The sequence below is a fragment of the Hippichthys cyanospilos genome, chromosome 16 (assembly GCF_059441005.1).
Source record: "Hippichthys cyanospilos isolate Australia breed blue-spotted pipefish chromosome 16, RoL_Hcya_1.0, whole genome shotgun sequence".
Lineage (NCBI taxonomy): Eukaryota > Metazoa > Chordata > Actinopteri > Syngnathiformes > Syngnathidae > Hippichthys > Hippichthys cyanospilos.
The window spans coordinates 4,144,872-4,163,960 of record NC_142384.1 but is presented as its reverse complement, the minus strand read 5'-3'; the positions used below and the strand labels follow the sequence as shown (position 1 = coordinate 4,163,960).

The 19,089-nt window shown below is 39.6% G+C and overlaps 2 protein-coding genes across 5 annotated transcripts in view; both read right to left on the bottom strand.

The window, feature by feature from the left end:
• Nucleotides 1-3,440: 3,440 nt before the first annotated feature.
• hoxb2a (homeobox B2a) lies at nt 3,441-6,393 on the bottom strand. The gene is made up of 2 exons (XM_088436973.1): nt 5,919-6,393; nt 3,441-4,670 (listed from the first exon to the last, which is right to left on the bottom strand). The coding sequence occupies exons 1-2, from the start codon at nt 6,391-6,393 to the stop codon at nt 3,871-3,873; spliced, it is 1,275 nt and encodes a 424-aa protein (XP_088293099.1). The 3' UTR covers nt 3,441-3,870.
• Nucleotides 6,394-12,906: 6,513 nt separating this feature from the next.
• The window catches only part of hoxb3a (homeobox B3a), a 40,806-nt gene continuing 34,623 nt past the window's right edge, over nt 12,907-19,089 (bottom strand). For 2 of the 4 annotated variants that reach the window (XM_088436908.1, XM_088436907.1), the window contains exon 3: nt 12,907-16,781. In XM_088436908.1, coding sequence (XP_088293034.1) covers nt 15,907-16,781 — 875 coding nt within the window. In that variant the 3' untranslated portion in view covers nt 12,907-15,906. The remainder of the gene's footprint in view (nt 16,782-19,089) is intronic. The other 2 variants (XM_088436910.1, XM_088436909.1) reach the window with 2 other exon arrangements.

Genomic DNA, 19,089 nt, shown 5'->3' with positions numbered 1-19,089 from the left:
AAGGAAGGAATGTTGTGAAGACTTTGCAAACTTTATCTGTTAGACATAGCTTCTAAGCTTGCTAGTAGCGGTAAAGGAAGAAGTAAGAGGATGATGACAATAGAAACAAAGCAGGAGATAATAAAAAAAAGAGGGAGGCACACGCATAATTAACCTTGCTCGTGACTATGGACGGAACCGCTCGGCAATCTTCTAAGGGCAAGACTTTCCTTGCCGGGGGATGGACCTCGCTCGACAACAAAATGGAGAGGCTTCTTCTGTTATGGATTAAAGAGAAGGAAATCGCCAGTGATATGTTTTAGCATCTCCGTGACTGACACCGTGACTGAAACAGTGACTGTGACATTGTAAGAGCAATAGCATATCAGTGTAACTGTGTTAACTTTGCGGGTTGGTCTCTGCTCCCCTCCGCCTAAACCCAGCTCAAGTCACGGCGCTCCAAAGATAAATGTCATTTTTCCTTTGTATATGTTATTTAATTTAACTGTACAGTAGATTATGTTACTCATTTTTAATATGTGTATAAAGTCGTGATGTTTTTACCTAAGGTTTTTGCACGCGTTGCACGCATTCACTAATTAACATAGGTTTGGATTGCCCGTCATACGAGCAGTTCGAGTTACGAGCGTAATATTACACTTAGATTAAAATGCACAAATTGCTGCTCCCAAATCCAGACAGTTATTTTATTCCATGGACATTGTGTTGTATGGCTCCTTTTGCTAGCATTTAGTGCGTGTAGGCTTCTTGAAAAAGCAGCTGCTAGCTACCAGCACTCGAGAAATCATATAGGCTATTGAGAGCCATACGAATACTTTTCAAAGAGAGTTTTATAGATGTAAGTGACTGTGCACACATTGATACTGACAGCCTAACACAGTTCACAGCGCTGAAAATTTTGGGTAGAGATTTTGGCTAGAAGTCTAAAATAATATGTAAAATATATATATAAAAGAAGGTGGTGCACTACTAAGTACAGTTTAAATTGAAGTCACAGGTCATTCATAATTATTTAGAATTGGTCTGTGATCTTACATATTTTCCCACAAGCACAAACAAACACACAGAGACACACACACACGGACGTACACATACACGCGCACACACACACACACACACACACACACACACACACACACACACACACACACACACACACACACACACACACTGGATGCTGGCATGGTGGAGCCTATCCCAGCTGCCTGACACTCCCTGACCTGTTTTGAGCCAATCACAGGGCACACATAGACAAAGATAGACACACACATATCCAATCCAATTGGGGGGGGATTTTTTGTATATATATAAATACCGCTTATACACAATGAGCCCCCGGTTTACGAGATTAATCCGTTCCGCAGTTGGGATTGTAACAGGAATTTGCTGTATGGCAGGCAATTCAAACATATGTTAATAAACTAACACGTGTAAAACCCCAGGTAAAAACCTGAAAGTTGTATGTACATATTAAAAATTGGCATCAAAATTGTATAGAACGTGCTACTTATATACAGTATAATATACATGCATTCAATTAAATAACATCATAAATAAACAAATTATATAAAGGATTTATTTACCTTTGAGTGACGCTTGTTATGGCCATATTCCCTGGTAAGGGTAGGCTAGGTGAGGCTAGCTTAGCTTTCTTCATATTTCTTGATTATATCTGCCTTCGTTTCCATATAAATAATCTTCTTACTTCTCTTTTTAACATCACTAGCAATCTTAGGACTCATGGATAACAAGTTTGAATTAAGTACTGAAATGCAACATAAATATGATATTGAAAGCACCAACCAGTAGCAGACCAGCATTGTAATGATGCATTGCAGTGGAGGCAGTTTGTGCGCCAACAGAAAATAAAAGCAATTACTTTAAAACGCCTCAAGAGGGAGGCAAAACAACAAACACAACTAACCCTGCTGGTCATGACAGTTGTTGACTTTAATCGTAAAGCGGAATAAATGCCTTAAAGGGGGACAAAAAAAACTCAGTATTCCACATTGTAAGGTGAAAAAAATGTAAGCCAGGGACCCAATAACCCGGGGGGTCCACTGTAAGTATAAAAAGATTATTTGTAGTACTACAAAAATATGACATGCTTTCGGCTAAATTTGTAAAAAAAAAAAAATGAAACTGGAACATTTGTGTTAAGCATTACCAATATTATTTACTGGAACTTTTGCAAAAATCTCATATTGTCACCTTTTCATGGTCTCAATCACGTGAGACATCTCGTGAGGTTTTTGTTATCTTTTTCCTCGTCTATTAGCAGTAAATAGTGCACTATCACCAACAAGTTGTATTAGGCTGCATATTGCGACTGGCCTCTGCTTTGTATATTGTTTTCTTTCCTTCTTATGCAGGTCTATGCTAAAGTAGTGTTCTTATAATTAATTAACAATTTAACATATTTTAATACATTGATCTATTACCATAGCATCGTCGAATTTGTGGTGGAATCGGACGCGTTTTAGTAGAAGTCGTACTCTTAATTAGGTACAAATGTAGTAAAAAATAAAAAAACATTACGTTTTTTCTTCCTCAAGTTTTCTCTCCCCCACACTCCCACGGGCGCGCACATTCACGTGCACATGCAGCATGCGCATATATATACGTGCACACGCGCACAGCTTTTTCTATAATGGCTGCCAATGCTCATTGTTTGCATCCTGCTTTGTCTGCAGCGCCATTTTAACTTTGCAGGAGGAGGGGCAACAGCCAATGACTTCAATTCTCAACGGCTGCTTGATATTACTACCGCTTGGATATCTACGCACTCAAGCCATCCTATTTTATACTAGCTAGTGTTACTTTATCTATAATTATTAGCCATTATAAAAATATTATCACAAAATACACCACCAAGACTAGTGTGCTGATGATTTACATATAAAGGCATTTTCAACGTTTGATATAGCTGTGTAGCATTTATTAGTGTCTTTACGTGGCTGTATCTGTTGATTCTCAAAATCTTATATTTCTACCCAGACGAAACGTGTAAGAAAACGAGTGCAATGCGTGGCCTCAGTCTGTTTTTTTTTTTTTTTAATGAAATTGAAAAAAACTGTAACTGCGACAAAATATCACCTTTTCAGTGTGGAACTAAAGCCACCTTTACTCCAACAACTATAATAATAATAATAATAATAATAATAATAATAATAATAATAATAATAATAATAATAATAATAATAATAATAATGCAATTTGATTATGGTCTACCTGAATGAAAATCAGAAAGGTTTATGATCATTCAATTGTATTTGAACCTATAATGACACTTCACAAAAAATACAAACGCCACTTTGTAAATGTATTTGTATTTTATTAATCATATTATTATTCCACTATGAAAATATTCATACAATAAATAATTTTGATCTCACTATTAAAGAATCTCAATAAATAAGGTAGGGTTTAAAATTCCAATCCTCAACACGGCTTCTTTCCTCTCTCGGGTCACTGAAAGAGACTTTTTCCAACTCATTTGAGATTTTTTTTTTTTTCCAAGAAAGGAGTACAGCAATACCAAGCAGTTCCTGAGATGTTTGGATTAAAAAAATCCACGCATTCTAAAAAATCAAATAGCTAATAAAGATCATTTTAAATTCACATTCCTGAAATGAGGACAAAGGAAAAAATATGAATTCGACATTCAAAGAAGAAAACGGTCATCTCTCGTGGTAGATCGTTATGATACATGGCACAAATAATACTGGCAAATTGATGAAAATATTTTTTCTAATTATTGTCGTCTAATATCCCGCTATTGAATCATTCAGGAATGTTGCGCGCGTTTGTTCATAATGCAGTTCTTATTGAGAGCCCTGGTTTTGTATGCGGTTATTGTTACTCAAACTCTCAGAAATTGAGCTGTAGGTCCATGGTGCACAGTGTGCTTGTGAACAAGTCGAAGTCCTCTTCGGAAAAATCCACAGGGCTGTCCAAGGAGCTCTGAAGGCTGGGTGACATGCAAGCTTCCCCGGCAAAGAAAGTCAGGTCAGGAAGGTCGGAGGAGGCCGATGAGGACGGGATGGACGAGTCTGGCAACTCGCAAAATTGTGGAACAGAAGTTGAGTTTAGATGACTTACGCTCGCGTTATCGCTGGGACATTTCGTGGTGAACGGCTCCGGGGAGTGGTATTTGGCAGTGGAATCAGTGGAGCCAGACGCATTGGACAGCGTTGCCAGGCTCGGCTGGCTCGATAGGCCTCCCTCTTCTAGCGTGGGATGCGCATTGTCCCCGCTGTCATGGGCGTGGGCGGTCGGTGGTGCGGCCGAAGATGGATTACTGCTCCCCGCCTCGCCATCCGATAGCTCCCCAGTGCCAGATGCCTCAAGCGGCTGGCTTGAGTATGGTGATGAAGCATCCGTGCCTTCGAGCGGCTCGCCGGGTTCTTGGTTTCCTCCTAGCCCATCGCCCCCGCCATCCCGGTGATGCGTTGTCTGCCGCTTGTGTTTCATCCGCCGGTTCTGGAACCAAACTTTCACCTGCCGCTCGGTCAAGTCCAAAAGAGCTGCAATCTCCACTCTTCTAGGTCGACAAAGATACTTGTTGAAGTGAAACTCCTTCTCCAGCTCAAGTAGTTGCGTGTTAGTGTAGGCGGTGCGCAGCCGACGTGACCCAACTCCTCCGACGTCCTGACCCGCCTGATTTGGATCTGAACGGAGAAGCAAAGAATGGATGCGGATATTCTTTCAAATGTGTTACAAATACATTTATTTTGAGGCGATTTGATAAAGCTGCTAAAAGGCAATCCCCGTGAATAATTTCACCCATTTATAATAAGCCCTGGCTCTTCTAAAACAGTTGCAACGCAGAACGCGCCCTCTCAATAGTCAGGGCAACCGCTAAATTTAAATAAAACAAGACAATTATTTTAAATTGCATGCGCATAAAAAGGCTAAATTTAAAAAAACGGGGGGGTCGCAAAAGGCAGTAAAGCGAACCCGTATATACCCCCCCCCCCAACAATGCAGCGCGCAACTGCATATAAAATCAGACGAAGGGGTGAAATTTAATAAATAAAAGCACAAATAGTATCGCTCCATGTGAAAGGAAAACGCGGATACAAAGTGAAAATATGCTATTGGTCGAAAGAGACACCAATAACTATTGGAAAAATTGCGGATATTTGTCAAGAAAAACAAAATGTGTGGTGTGTGTGTGTAGGTGATGGAGGGTGGGGGGTGCGTGTGTGCAAGTGTGTGCGTGCGAGTGTGTAAGTGTGTGTCAATGAATGTGCGTGCCTGCGTACGCGTTCGTGTATGCAGACGTGATTTGGGTGTTGATATGAATTAAATTCTCTGTATGAATTTTCATGCTTTTTAATTGGAAGCCAAATAACACAAAGGACTATAGGATTTCCCCGTTTTACTTTGTACGGATAGTAGGCTATACACCCAACCCCCCACCATTCTTCGGCAGACTATATGCGTCACCATTATGTCAGCATTCAACCAATAACCTTGAGCACAACATTTCCGTTAGAGGCGCGTTATTAAATCACAACATTTCAGATGAATTATTCGAAAGGAGCGCGTGAAGAATTGTCATATAGAAAAAAATGACGTTTACTCCCGATGTCCCACTTCTATCAAAGGTTATTGTAATCTAATAAATGGGATATCCGGTATACATTTTGCACAAAGCAAAGCGCAATCTATTAAAATGGTAAACATTAATGAATGAAAAGCGCAGGGCAGAGCCCAGCTCTATATGCAGTGGTTTAAAAATGGCTCCCTTGCTCATTCAGCATAACCGCAATGCACAAGACGCACACTGCTTGAAACAACGCCATTTTTGACTGATACATTTGTTTCAAGGGCTTCAGCAGAGATGAATGGTGGACAATCAAACAGTTGAAACCCACGCAAGAAACCCAACGGAGCCCAGCTTATAAACCGACCTGTAGGTGACTCCATACCCGCCGAAGCGTACCCGGAGGCGGGAAGTGACGGCGAAATAGAGGCGGGGGGGATGATGGCTCCACTGCTCCCAGATTTTTGGCATTTTTTGGATGACTTCTTTTCCTTCATCCAGGGGAATTTGCGAGCCACTGGTCCAGCAATAGAGGATGCGTTTGGGGCGGGGGCTTGATCGGACGGGGAGAGATGCTGGCTGAGTCGGTGGTTCCTCTGGAGGCCATTGCTAACAGAGGTTCTCCGGTTATGCGGGTTGCTTGAATCTGCAGGTCTTGGCTGGCTGGCTGTGCAGGGGCTGAAGCTGGGGATGGTGTTCTCAAAGGGAGGCGGAATTACTGTCGACTCCTTGATTGATGAAGTTTGAAATGACTCCAGGACGGCAGGGAAAGACGTCAGGCACTCTGCTAGCGACGGTTGGCTGTTTATAAAACCGATCTCTCGTCCGAATTCAAAATTCATAGCTCCCGCAAACGGTTATCACTGTCTAACAACGAGACCCCCAGAAAAATCCCTTCCCCAAAATAAAAAGCAAAACACATTCACACGCACGCAAACACACACACACACGTAAGCACGCGCGCGCACACACGCGCGTGCACAGACACGCGCGCATACACGCAGAACCGCACTTACACACACACACACGTGCACACACACAAACACACAAAATTATGCAGGCTCATATATAGCCCCGAAGTAGCTTCAAATTAAAAAATACAAAAGCGCGAGCAAGCAGGTTTCGGTCGCGATAGAGTAAACCCGCGTGGCAATATTAATTGTATATATCTGTGATATTACTAGCTGCATGGCGACCCGGGAAGGCTAAACTGAAGAACTATGGGGTGAAAATGCAGCTAATTCTTCATGGTCACGTGACCCTAAAGAACCAATTAGAAGGCTTAGGCCCGGTAGCAGCAGGGACTGTGGGAAGATGCATAATTATTTTGTGCAAAATGTGGCAAACGGGGCTATGCCACAAATTAATGTCGTTGCTTTGGTCACGCCGGGGGTAAATCAGAGGCGGGGGGGAAACCGCCTGAAGGCGACCGGTGGCCATGTGGATAGTGTAGACGGCCTGGATCTCAGCTTGCACGCACAAACAATAGAGCATCTTTGGGACATATTTTTTTCCTCCGGTTGACGATGACAGTTAACATTCGAAGATCGTCCTTAACGTTGACAAAATGGCTTTTTAAAAAATACTCTCCATATCGCAGTCGGATGATTCGTCTGACAGTTGCCGAGAAATGCAGATTGGATTTTAGACTGACAGCAGTAGGCCATGGCTAGCTTTAATTCTGTGGAAAATGTGGTAAACGTGTTTGTGTATTTGACAGTGTTTACACCTTTTTATCTGCCAAAAAAAGAACAATAGCATATAATTCCAGTCCGTAAAAATAGATTTGTGTTTTTTTTTTTTTTTTTTTTTTTTAGAAGCCATCTTCTTGTCCTTCGAGAAATCTAGAATGAGGTGCAAAGCTCCCCACCCCCCTTCTCAGTGTGAAGTGTGTGGTAAAAAGGGTTGGTCATGTGTTTACGGAGGGGGGGTGAGTTCACAGTGAGGTCGGTCCGAAACGCAGGGGTGCTCGCAGATCCTTTTTCGGTAGAGACTTTTTTTTTTTTTTTTTTTAATATTCACACAGGAGTTAATTGCGGCAGACAATTTGGGTCGCGAAGTTGTGACAGTGAAAAAAAAAATGGGCATTTAAAAATGTACAAGGCATATTTGGGAAGGGCCAAGGGAGCCCCGGGTGGGTGACGGTGATCAATCTTTCTCAGACTGCAAAGAGCCTGACGCTGCCCCCTTTCTTTCCTATATATGCAAATCTCGCATCCCCTCCACACATGCATTGAAAAAAGTGTCTTTTAAACATATATAATCGGGTAGAAACTATTACCATCAAAGGCAACACATTTTATTTTGCAAACGAGTTTTCTTTGCTTCTTTTTGTGAGGCTTAAAAAGAGAAAAAGGACAAATGTGTGTGGGAGTGAGGGCTATTGAGCGAAGAGGCAATGAGTAGGCTGGATTTGATGACACACGCACTCGAATTTCAGGAAACCGCACACACTTTTCTTTGCTATACAATGAATTTGTGAAAGAGCCAAGGATTAGATTTAGAGGTTTGCATGTACTGTTTCATTTCTTGCATTGCTTTGATGATAACGAAGTTGATCAGATGACAAGATTGGAACAAGTTATTATTATTATTATTATTATTATTATTATTATTATTATTATTATTATTATTATTATTATTATTATTATTATTATTATTATTGTTATTATTACATCCGGCCAGCCAGACAGTCAAATGCCGGTTACCCTAACAAGTGCCGCTGCATCATTATTATTATTATTATTATTATTATTATTATTATTATTATTATTATTATTATTATTATTATTATTATTATTATTATTATCAAACCGACAGTGATGACACAAATTAGCTTAAAATGTTCCTGTGATTATAACAAAGTTTCATATATAGTGAAAAAAATATTTACCTCAGATGTTTAAGCTTTACTGTAGTTTATGTATTTCTGCTGAAGCCCTTCATGTTGTTAGTGAATTTAAAAAAAGTAGGTCTATATGGAAGCTCTCCAGGCTCGTGTGACATGAGATGTACCCGCGTTGGCGCACGCTGGCGGGCTCAGATCGCCTTGGTTTCCAGCAAGGACTGTGCAGCTGAAGCCAAGTTCTGTCTGTTTTTATGAGGTAATAAATTAGATCTAATCTCTTCTTATTGGTGTTTTTATTGTCGGTTAGTCCGACGAAAATGTAAAGGGACGTACGGCCCTTATTTATGGCAGGCTGATTTATGTCTCAAGTGGGGTTCTCAGAAATGGGGGACAAGACAGGGAGAGGGACATAATGGGAGCTGGCGTGAAACTCCAGGCCACGTGATCGCGCCATAGCGTGCAGAGCTTTTCAAACAGAGGAGACAGAACTACTCTTTGGAAGACCAGAGGATATTTAACCAAACCGACAAGCCTAATAGTGAATTAGGATGGTCAGGGAAGAAAACAAATCTGTTTTGGTGTTTTTTTCATTTTTTTCTTTCGAATGTCACATTATCTGGTGCATCAACTAACTGTGTGCTTTTCAAAACAAATTGATGATAAATGTCAAAAGCTGCTGTGCCAAGAAATATTAAAACCAATTATGGCACAGTATAATACATAATATAAATCATGCAACTGTTACATGTAAAACAAATAATATGATTGTGTTTAATTTTATATCATTGGACAAAAAAATACATATATGGACACATTCCTGGTGGTAGGTAACTGTCAGTGATCCGCCATGCTACAGTAGCTGAATTCTTCACAATAATATGTTCTTCTCACTCCACGGTCCTGATTATTTTTGGATTTGCTGGGTATGAATTAGGAACCAAATCCACTCATTATTATCCAGCAATGCTAGGGCCATTTTGCTCTTGCTGTCATCTGAAAATGGCATTGGGGTTGCCCAGGCCAATCACAACTCACCATTTTCTAAATTTGGCAATCTGACTTTTGCAAGATTAGCTGTGATTAACCTTTACCGAACCATAGTATCAACGTCACGAGGAAAATATGGCAACCCCAGAAAATGACTAAAAATTAGTGGAATTTGCCACGGTAGTACTTCTGCTTGCTAAAGTAATTCCTTCCAGAAGTAATTTTGAAACATGAATCTTTGATAAGTAGTGCTGCTTTTTACATATAATACCTAATCATTCCAAGCCCCAAATATTATGAATATTTTTACATAATAAAAATGCATCAAAAAGGGTAACAAATACATTTTAGGATTACATTAGGGCAACATAGTCGAAAAATATAATTGTACAGAATAGTAAAAAAAATGCTACTAAACCCTTTAAATGAATACTATTAATTGTAACAGTTGACAATATGAATGCAGTTCACTTGTTTGCTTCGAGAATGTTCTTTTAGGATGTTTAATTTGTAGTTCTTTATTTTACATTTCCAGGATTGTACTTGTAAATGATCCAGGAATCATTTACAAGTCCAAAGGAGCAAAAAAAAAAAAAAATATATATATATTTTTTTTATTATTTTGAGCATACATGTTTACCTAAGTGTAGTTTGGGGTCATGTGAAGGGCTTCCTGTGTGATGTCATTGCTAAAGACCTAAAAATATGCAAACAACGTGAACATCAAATGCGACATCACAAAATGGAATGTTAAATATGTGTTTTTATGTTAATATGTACAATGTTAGCCATACTGTCACAAATAAACATCATGGGTTTTATTGAAATATTACATAGCAGTCATGTTGGTGCGAGCGCTGGTGTCTGATGTCTCATATTTCATGCCAACAATGTTGCCTTTTGTATCTTCAATTGTCTATCCTTACTAGAGAAAATATTTTTCCTGCCAAAGAATTTCGTAAACTGAATTTTTCCGTAACAAGAGACGTTCGTAAGTAGAGGCGCCACTGTACCGTGTTGAGACTAATAATAACTAAACAACAACAACAACAACAACAACAATAATAATAATAATAATAATAATAACAGAGGTGGAAGACAACCCACAAATTCTGTTCTGTAAGGCAGACAGGTTAACCAGTCTGCCAGTGTGCTACGCTACTATTATTATTATTGTTGTTGTTGTTATTTTTATTTTGTGTGTGTGTGTCTGTCCAAAAATTGACTCTTATATGAATGAATCCCATTAATTACCATTCAGAATCAATTTAAATTGTCGACAAAATGATATTTTAAAAGAAAACAATGTAAAAAGAAATCTTCTTCCTGCCATCTTTCTTATAACTACGTCAAATTGCGTACTATATCATCATGTCACCGTTGTGGAAGGACACACAAAAACAAAGATGGAATAAATTCAATCCCTCATTAAAGACAAAGATTTACGCTCTTACAGTGTAGTGGAAGCAGCACTAAGGTATGCTATACCATCCCAAAGGTTTTTCAACTGAAACAACTGTGCTACAGCTTTATCAAGAGATTGCAAAAAGAAATCATCAGTGCCTTGACCAGCAGGTCTAACATGTGATGCATGGACATTGAGAGCAACGCCGTCTTGCTGCGTTTTGCAGACTCATGTGATGTGCGAAAGCCACACGGCCGTGAATGTAAATGCAATATTTCACTCTGTTGCTAACAATTAGAGTTTGACTGTGACCAATTTGTGGATTGTGACAATAAATGCTTACAAATAATACACGTTTCATGCTTTGCCCATAATCTCAATTGAGCTGCTCACTTTAAAAAGTTGATTTTCATATCTTCTTTGTCATAAACATACTGACAAATAGTTTTCATTTGTGCAACAGTTTTTCAAATAAAATCTTGACACTATTTTCCGTAAAATGACAATGTTTCTTGTTCTACCTTTTTTAAAATGTATTAATTTACCTCCTTGTATTATTCTGTCTGGCAAAACAGACGGAAGTAGTATGATCTTTTTCCTCCATATCAATAGGTTGAACCAGAAATGATTTTGAAATGAATTCAATCAAATTGTTTTGAATCGGAAATCATGAAGAATCAAAAATCAATTCTAATGAAATGTTGGACCCCAAAATCCAAAACAAATCAAACTGTGAGATAATCAAAGAATCACACTCCTATGACTGGGTAGCCTTATTATTATTATTATTATTATTATTATTATTATTATTATTATTATTATTATTATTATTATTATTATTATTATTTTAATTTTTAGTAGTCATAGTAATAGTAGTAATCATAGTGGCAGTAGTAGTATTTGTAGTAGTAGTAGTAGTAGTAGTAGTGGTAATAGTAGTAGTATGTACCTGTCTTCAACTCTTGCCAATGATCAGCTGCTATACCAGCATTTCCTACCGTATTAAAAACCTGTCATACGGTTTTTAGAAAACTTTGTGAAATGGTGGATAGTCATACAATACTTTCACTTAAAAGCTTGCAATTCAAATATTCTGGTCGAGAGGATGTTGACAATTGAATGAAATTCTGAATAAAGAAAGATTTTATTAAGGAATTGGCGGACAGACAATTCTATAAACAAATAAAAAGTTGCTAAAGCGCAAATAATGAAGTCATTGTTCTCCAAAATCCCCCACACCCTCCCATACACATCTATTATGTTGTCAAAATTCTACAGTATGCATTTATGAGCTACCAATCCTCATCTTTGCCAATTCCCAGTACATGTTGTACGTGACAAGACATTTACGTACAAGGGTCACTGTAGGAACTTACATGGAGTTATTCCCTATCAAAATACAAGAACTAAAAATGTAACTTCAGTACAATTGACATAGAAGAAACACAATGCTGCTTTTTTCTTTTATAACAGCTAAATGCTAGAAAATTACAGTATTTTCTTTCAATATAAATACATGATGGATAAATAATGACAATACAGAGAAAGAAGTCTTTTAAACTGGTGGTAACAAATATTTTATATGAATGTTCACTTCAATGCACAAGTGCGAAAGATTCTGATTGGAGAGCTTCCCTTCAAAATAAGTTTTCTTTTACTTTCACGTTAAAAATGTAAAGTCTAAGTGCAACACTTATGCCGAAATGTAAAAATCATTTGTGTAAATCACAATTTTAAAAAACAAAAGAATATATTTCCAGAACATCATGGAGTGTAGAATGGCCTGGCACACCAAATTATTTTTGAAACGGTTTCTTGGTGTTTTGGCAATACCTCAAACTCCTCTTACTGATGCTTAGAACAAACAAACAAACCCATTTTTGTGTATCTATATTTTCTGATACTCACATTTAAATTCAAATATATACCCTGTACCCTGTTTCCGTTTAAAAAGTCAAGCAATGTGCGGAAAAAGTTTATATATATATATATATATATATATATATATATATATATATATATATATATATATATATATATATATATATATATATATATATATATATATATATATATATATATATATATATATATATATATATATATATATATATATATATATAAAGAGAAGAATGATGCCCACCTATTTATGCCAACACTTTCTTCAATTTGAGAAAATTGGCATGAGAATAAAGTAAAAGCATTTTCAACTCTGTACCCTGTATCGATGATGTGCTGAAAGAAAGTAATAAACAAACATTCTAATAATGTCAGCAGCTGGTGTTTCCTGACTGTGCATTTATCAACAATAGGAAACTAGCTTAGTATTGCTGTATGCACAAAGGGTAGTAGTCTTACGTTTTAGCAAGACGTTGCATGTGTCATCTTCTGCAATCTGTATCCTTGAAACTTTCCAGACACATTTGGAGTGGGAGAAGAAGTGATTGTGGGTGTTAGGTTTTTGTACAGATGCATAAATTGAATCATAGAAAATTGCTTCTGCCGTCAAAGGGCATGTGCTGTTGTGACATATTGAACGCAATGGGTTAGTTCCTTCTGGATCCACAGAGGTATTTATGGCAGGAGGTGATAAGAGACAGAGGATCGCGAATCAGCGTTTTTATGCACTTACTGGACAGATGAGAGTGAAGACTGCCAGCTAGTCTTTCCTCGCTCCAAGAGCTCAGATGACAACATGTATTGCCTGAAGGGGAAGAAAACCTCACTGTCATTAATCTACTCACCTCAGTAACTTCCCATTCAGTGCTCTACTATTTCATCTGGAAGACCTGTTTTGGATATGGGTCTTTGAAATGTGGTGTGTATTATATAAATGAGCTCTCTGTCTGTTATTACCCAAAAATATTAACATGTGGTATATCCTTTGCTCATGTGAGAGCTGTAGAGTCAAGTCAATGAACCAATGAGGTTTGAATATCAAAGCTTTTAGCAAAGGCTTGGATGGATTGGAAGGGAAATTTTTCTTTCATAGGTTGTCATATTGTCATTAAATTATATGTGTGCTTGCAAGATTGGAGATAAAATATTTCTCTTGATTTTCATCTATTCTTGCTGTCATTGTGGTCATGAGTAACTGGGGCCAATCTGAGTATCTGGGGCTAATTTTTTTTTAAGACAAGTGTTACAGTTTGAGTTTTGTGTTTGAAATTTATGAATACGTGTTCAAACTAAATGCTTTGCTAAAGAAAATACATTGACATATTAACTGTGCCAAAATATTGATTCTTCTTCAAAGTAGCCTTAAAGTGTACATCCCGAGATCCCAAATTGAGGTCTTGATGCTCCGATTTTTGTGTCTTAATTGTCCTGAATTTGCCAAAACTGTTTGCACAAAATCAGGCTAGATTTTTTTAAAGGCCATTTTGGGAACGGATGTGATGTCAAGTCATTGACAGGGCCATTCTTTGCCTCACTGAGTCATATGTCACATCATTGTTGCCATTGCTAAACTGGAGTACATAGTTCCTTTGTTTTTCGCGGTTAATGAGGACCGAAACCCCCCCCTGCGAAAATTGAAATCCCTGAAGTAGGACCCTCTCCTCCCCTCCGACCCCTCCCAGGAATTTTTATGCATGTATATGTGGGTATCAGAATTTTGGAAATGTGAAATTTATACTTTACATGTTTGAGACAAAGGTTACTACAGTGCATATATTTACTCTTTATTTATTAAACCATAAACAGTAAATACTGTTATCCCTTCTTGTTTCCATCCCTTGGTCATCGTCAGGGAACACAGAGTGCCGTAGCTGCCCTCGTACATCGACCTAGAGTGGAGCCATACCTCACCAAACATAATAATGAGGGATCAGAGTTTAAACTTGGAATTCCAATATGTTACAAAAGCACTCTAAGGTGCTATCTCTCATCCTCACTGCTCTCTATTTTCATTCGGAGACTGCTCCTAGCACTGTCATCGACGGTCAACAGCTTAACTGGACAGTCAATCAGTCAAGCAGCTCACGGGCCCTCCTACAAGATGCAAGTTTTTCTCCTCGTGTGACATTGACCAATGAGGGCAGGAGTTGTAATCTGATCCTGCCCAGATGTTGTAATCCACTCTTTGCCTCATTGGTCGATGTCACGCTGGGAGTGTCCCTGGGCTGATTGACGGATTGGCTGGCCAGTTATGTTTGGTCAGTTACAGACTCCACTCAAGGTTGAGGTCCGAGGAGTGCCCATGGCATGTGAAATTCATCAATTCGTCTTTTTGGCATGCAGGAAACCTCCACAGCACATCTCTCCGCAGTATAGCTTTTTTTTTTTTTTTAAGTAAAAAAAAAAAAAAAAAATAATTAATTTTAATAAAAGCAAAGCACTGAGGGCATGAAAGATTAAGTGAAGGGTTGCAAGGGAACATTGTATTCAGACAAAGGTCAAGAAGAAATGGGACGACATGAATTTCTTTGTCAGACAAAGAAAATGCCGCGCTGGAATGGAGAGCTTCTAGGTCTTTTGCTATTCATATTGAGGGCTTTTGTGCACTGGATAAAATTCAAGAAAATGTAATAAAATGCTGAACTTTAAAAGCTGATTTACCAGCATATGTCACCTCCAAACATCAGTGGCTGCATGCCTCTCCTGATCAGCTATATGACCAGTGAGGTTTTTGACAGCAGAGAATACCGTTCGTTTGGTGAAATATAATCCAGACATTGCCCTGTTATTTTGCTGTTCAAAGCTGGATATTATCCATTTTAACGTGGTTCTTTAAATTGATCGCAGATCATCCAAACCCCACCCTTCTATTTCTCAGCCCAAGACCTTATGTTCCTAAACGCGCTACCTAGGTTATCTTAGCATGGCACGCAGTGTCTTTTCTGTCACCCCTTCTCAGTTTTGCCATTCATTATGTATTACTTAGGTACATAATATAAGATGCTCTAATAAAGCCAGAGTAACCAAACTACGTTTGAATCGCATTTTCGCACCGGAGGTACACTTTAAGGCATAAATCACTGAATTGCTCCCCTCTGTCTCTCTTCTAACCCTCATGCCATTCCTTTTTTTGTGAGTCCCCAATTGTTAGTTCAACCTGTTAGTGGGTTGCTTGTGAGTGACTTGTTCTGTGTGGTCTTTCTTTTATTTCCCATGCTACAGGTGAGTGAGCTTGGGTGCTTCTTGGATTCTGCCCTGAGTCAAGGTATGGTGTGCCGAGAGCTCTGTGTACGTTGCATGAGTGGGCGGGTCGCAGGGACCTGGAGGTACCCCTCCACTCACATGATGCTGGTTTCCAGCTGACATGGACCCTGTACCATTGAATTCAATGGTTTGGTGATGGGATGCTGCGGGGCCAAGGTGATTTAGGCCATACATGGAGGACCCAGATCCAGGCATGGGGTCCACATAGCTGCCACCCCCCACATACACTGGACTGGCTTGCATGTTAGTTGGAGTTCCAAAGCTGGTACTGTTGGCCTGTACAAGGCCGTGGTGAGGATGTGGCTCAGCATAGTCTTGATCTTGGTGACAATACTTCTGTTGTGGAGGGCAGCCCTTCATTGGGAGATTGGAGTAGGCAGTGGACATGGAGTAAGAAACTCCTTGGTGAGTTTTGCCAAAGGATGGAGGAGATGGGGCATCATAGGCTGAGCCTCCTCCCCCACCTCCCCCAACAATTGGGTGAATAGTGTTGAGATAACTGGCAGACGATTGCATGGGCAGAGGCGGTGAGCTAGTTGGTGAAGGCCCTCCTGAGCTGGAACTTAATCCCTTGGACTTCTGGTCCTTTTTGTACTTCATGCGTCGGTTCTGGAACCAAATCTTGATCTGGCGCTCAGAAAGATTGAGTAGATTGGCCATCTCCACACGTCGTGGACGGCACAGGTATCGATTGAAATGAAACTCCTTCTCCAGTTCTACAAGTTGACCGCTTGTGTACGCTGTGCGCGCTCGCTTAGATGATGCTGATGACCCGCCAGTAGGACTTTTTTCTCCACTGTCACCAATCTCACTTCCACCTGATCCTGCTGAGAGAGAAAAAAAAAAAAAGTTCTTAGCAGAATCTTAAACAGGGCAATAAATGTATGATTGAGGTTGAAAAAAAAGATGAAAGAAAGCGACAACAGACAAGCTAATGAATGATAAACTGTTTCAAGATCAATTTCAAGTTTCAAATAATTGCACCAGTTATCTTTAGGTGACTGTAAGGAAGCTATCAAATACATGGTCATGTGTGGCACTGTCACATGGCTTTAATCGGATCATTTTCGTAGGCTGTAGAATTGAGCAACATGATTTACAGTACAAGTCACTGTTAGAACAGCCATGGTTGTATGTTCAACAAAACTAATAATTCAACTCAACTACTTATTTACAAATAATAAAACAAAATATCTAAAATACACCCTCTTACAAACCAAGAGGCCCACAACAAACTTCACATTTTGTAGAATATAATAAATAAAGGTTTTATTTAAGTTTTCATCCATATTCTATGGGAACATTATGAGATGAGGTGACTCAATTGCGTGTGTGTGCGTTGGGAAGGAGTGGGAGCACCAATACACTAATGTGCTAAATTACATTTTATCATGTTGCTTTGAACATGCCAAAGTAGAGACATTTGTGTTTAAAATATTTAGTTGTTCACTTCGCACTGTGTCTTTCCATGGGCTCACTACCTGTTGGAGGGGGTTCGAGTTTGACTGCCTTGTTCAGGTACCTTGGCGTTCCAATCTTTGGCTACAGAAACTTGCTCTAAGAACATGGAATCTAACCCCTTTGCCAGGGAAAAAGTCTGAGCTTGTGCGTAGGGCAGAAAAGTTCAGACTAGACATAGTCAGGCTCGCCTCCAAACATAGCTTGGGTTCTGCTACCAGTTCTCTTGAGAGAAGGTCGACTCTCTTCCACTCTGGAGCTGCCCACGATAAGAGGTGCAGGGGATGTGCTCCTTGGCTTGGAACCCATACTGTGAGGGTCGACTGGGAGCTTCCTACAGAGTCCTCTGTCAGAATGATTTCAACTCCGACTTAGAGAAGAATTTATTCCACGTATCGGAGGTCGGAGACTTTGAGCAAATGGAGATCATGTTCTTCATTGAGATAGCTGATCAGATTTGGCCATAAGATGGTTGGTGCCTGTCATGGAGGCAATCTTCAAACCCGATGCCGTCAAGCTGAATAAGGAGTCCTACTTTTTGGTCCATGGAACTCTGGGGGCAACTGATGTAAATCAGCCGGCAAAATGGAATATGGTGTGGTGTGTACCCCCACATTTTAAGAAAGGGAACCAAAGGGTTGTTTCAATTATTGAGGGAACACACTTATCAGCGTCCCATGTAAGATGTATTCAGGAGTGCAGGAAAGGAGGGTCCATCCGGGAGTCTAACCTCAGATTTATGAAGAGAAGTTTTTTTTTTTTTTTTTCCAGGGCGTGAAACAACGGACCAGCTCTCCACTCTTGACAGGATTCTCAAGGGTGCAGTTCGTCCAGTCAGGCTATATGTGTTATGCATTCTTCAATAATTCGTGCCTCTCGGGGTTATGTTGGTGAATGTCTCGGGATATTTTTCGGGATTTGGAGTATTGAGTTTGAGTTCGGTCTGTATTGTTGACAGTCAGTCGGAGTTATTTCCAGTGATGGTATAACTCTGCCAAGGCTGCCTTTTGTCACAGATTTCATTACTTTTATCGACAGACTTTCGAGGCACAGCCAAAGCGTTGAGAGGTCCGCTTTGTTTTTGCAGCTCTCCTTATTGTGGACAAGTGGTGCTTTTGGCTTTGTCAAACCCTGATCTCCGACTCTAAATAGAGCAAATCTTAAGCAAGTGTGAAGCGGTTGGGATGAAGATCAACAGCTGAATATCGGAGACTAATCTTCTCAGTTGGCAAAGGTTTGAGTGCCGTCTCTGTGGTCAGGGAAGTAGTCCTGCTCCAAGTGGATGAGTACAAGTTTCTTAAGGCCTTGTTAACAAATATGGGCAGCATAGCGCAGGAGTGACATCCAGATTGGTGCAGTATTTGCTCTGATGCTATCGGTCTGTGATCATGAAGAGGAAGCTAAGGCCAAATGTGTGGCTCAAGATTTACAGAGCTAATCTAGGCTCTACCATTACCTATTGTCACAAGCTTTGGGTCGTGACCGAAAGAACAAGGTGTCACATACAAGCAGTCAAAACAGGTTTCCTTCGAAGGGTGTATGAGCTCTCCTTTACAAGTAGGGGGACAAGTTCAGTCATCTGGGTGAAACTCGAGCCGCTGCTCATCCACGTTGAGAGGAGCTAAGTGAGGTGGCTGGGGCATATGGTTAGAATGCGTCCTGCACATCTCAATGGAG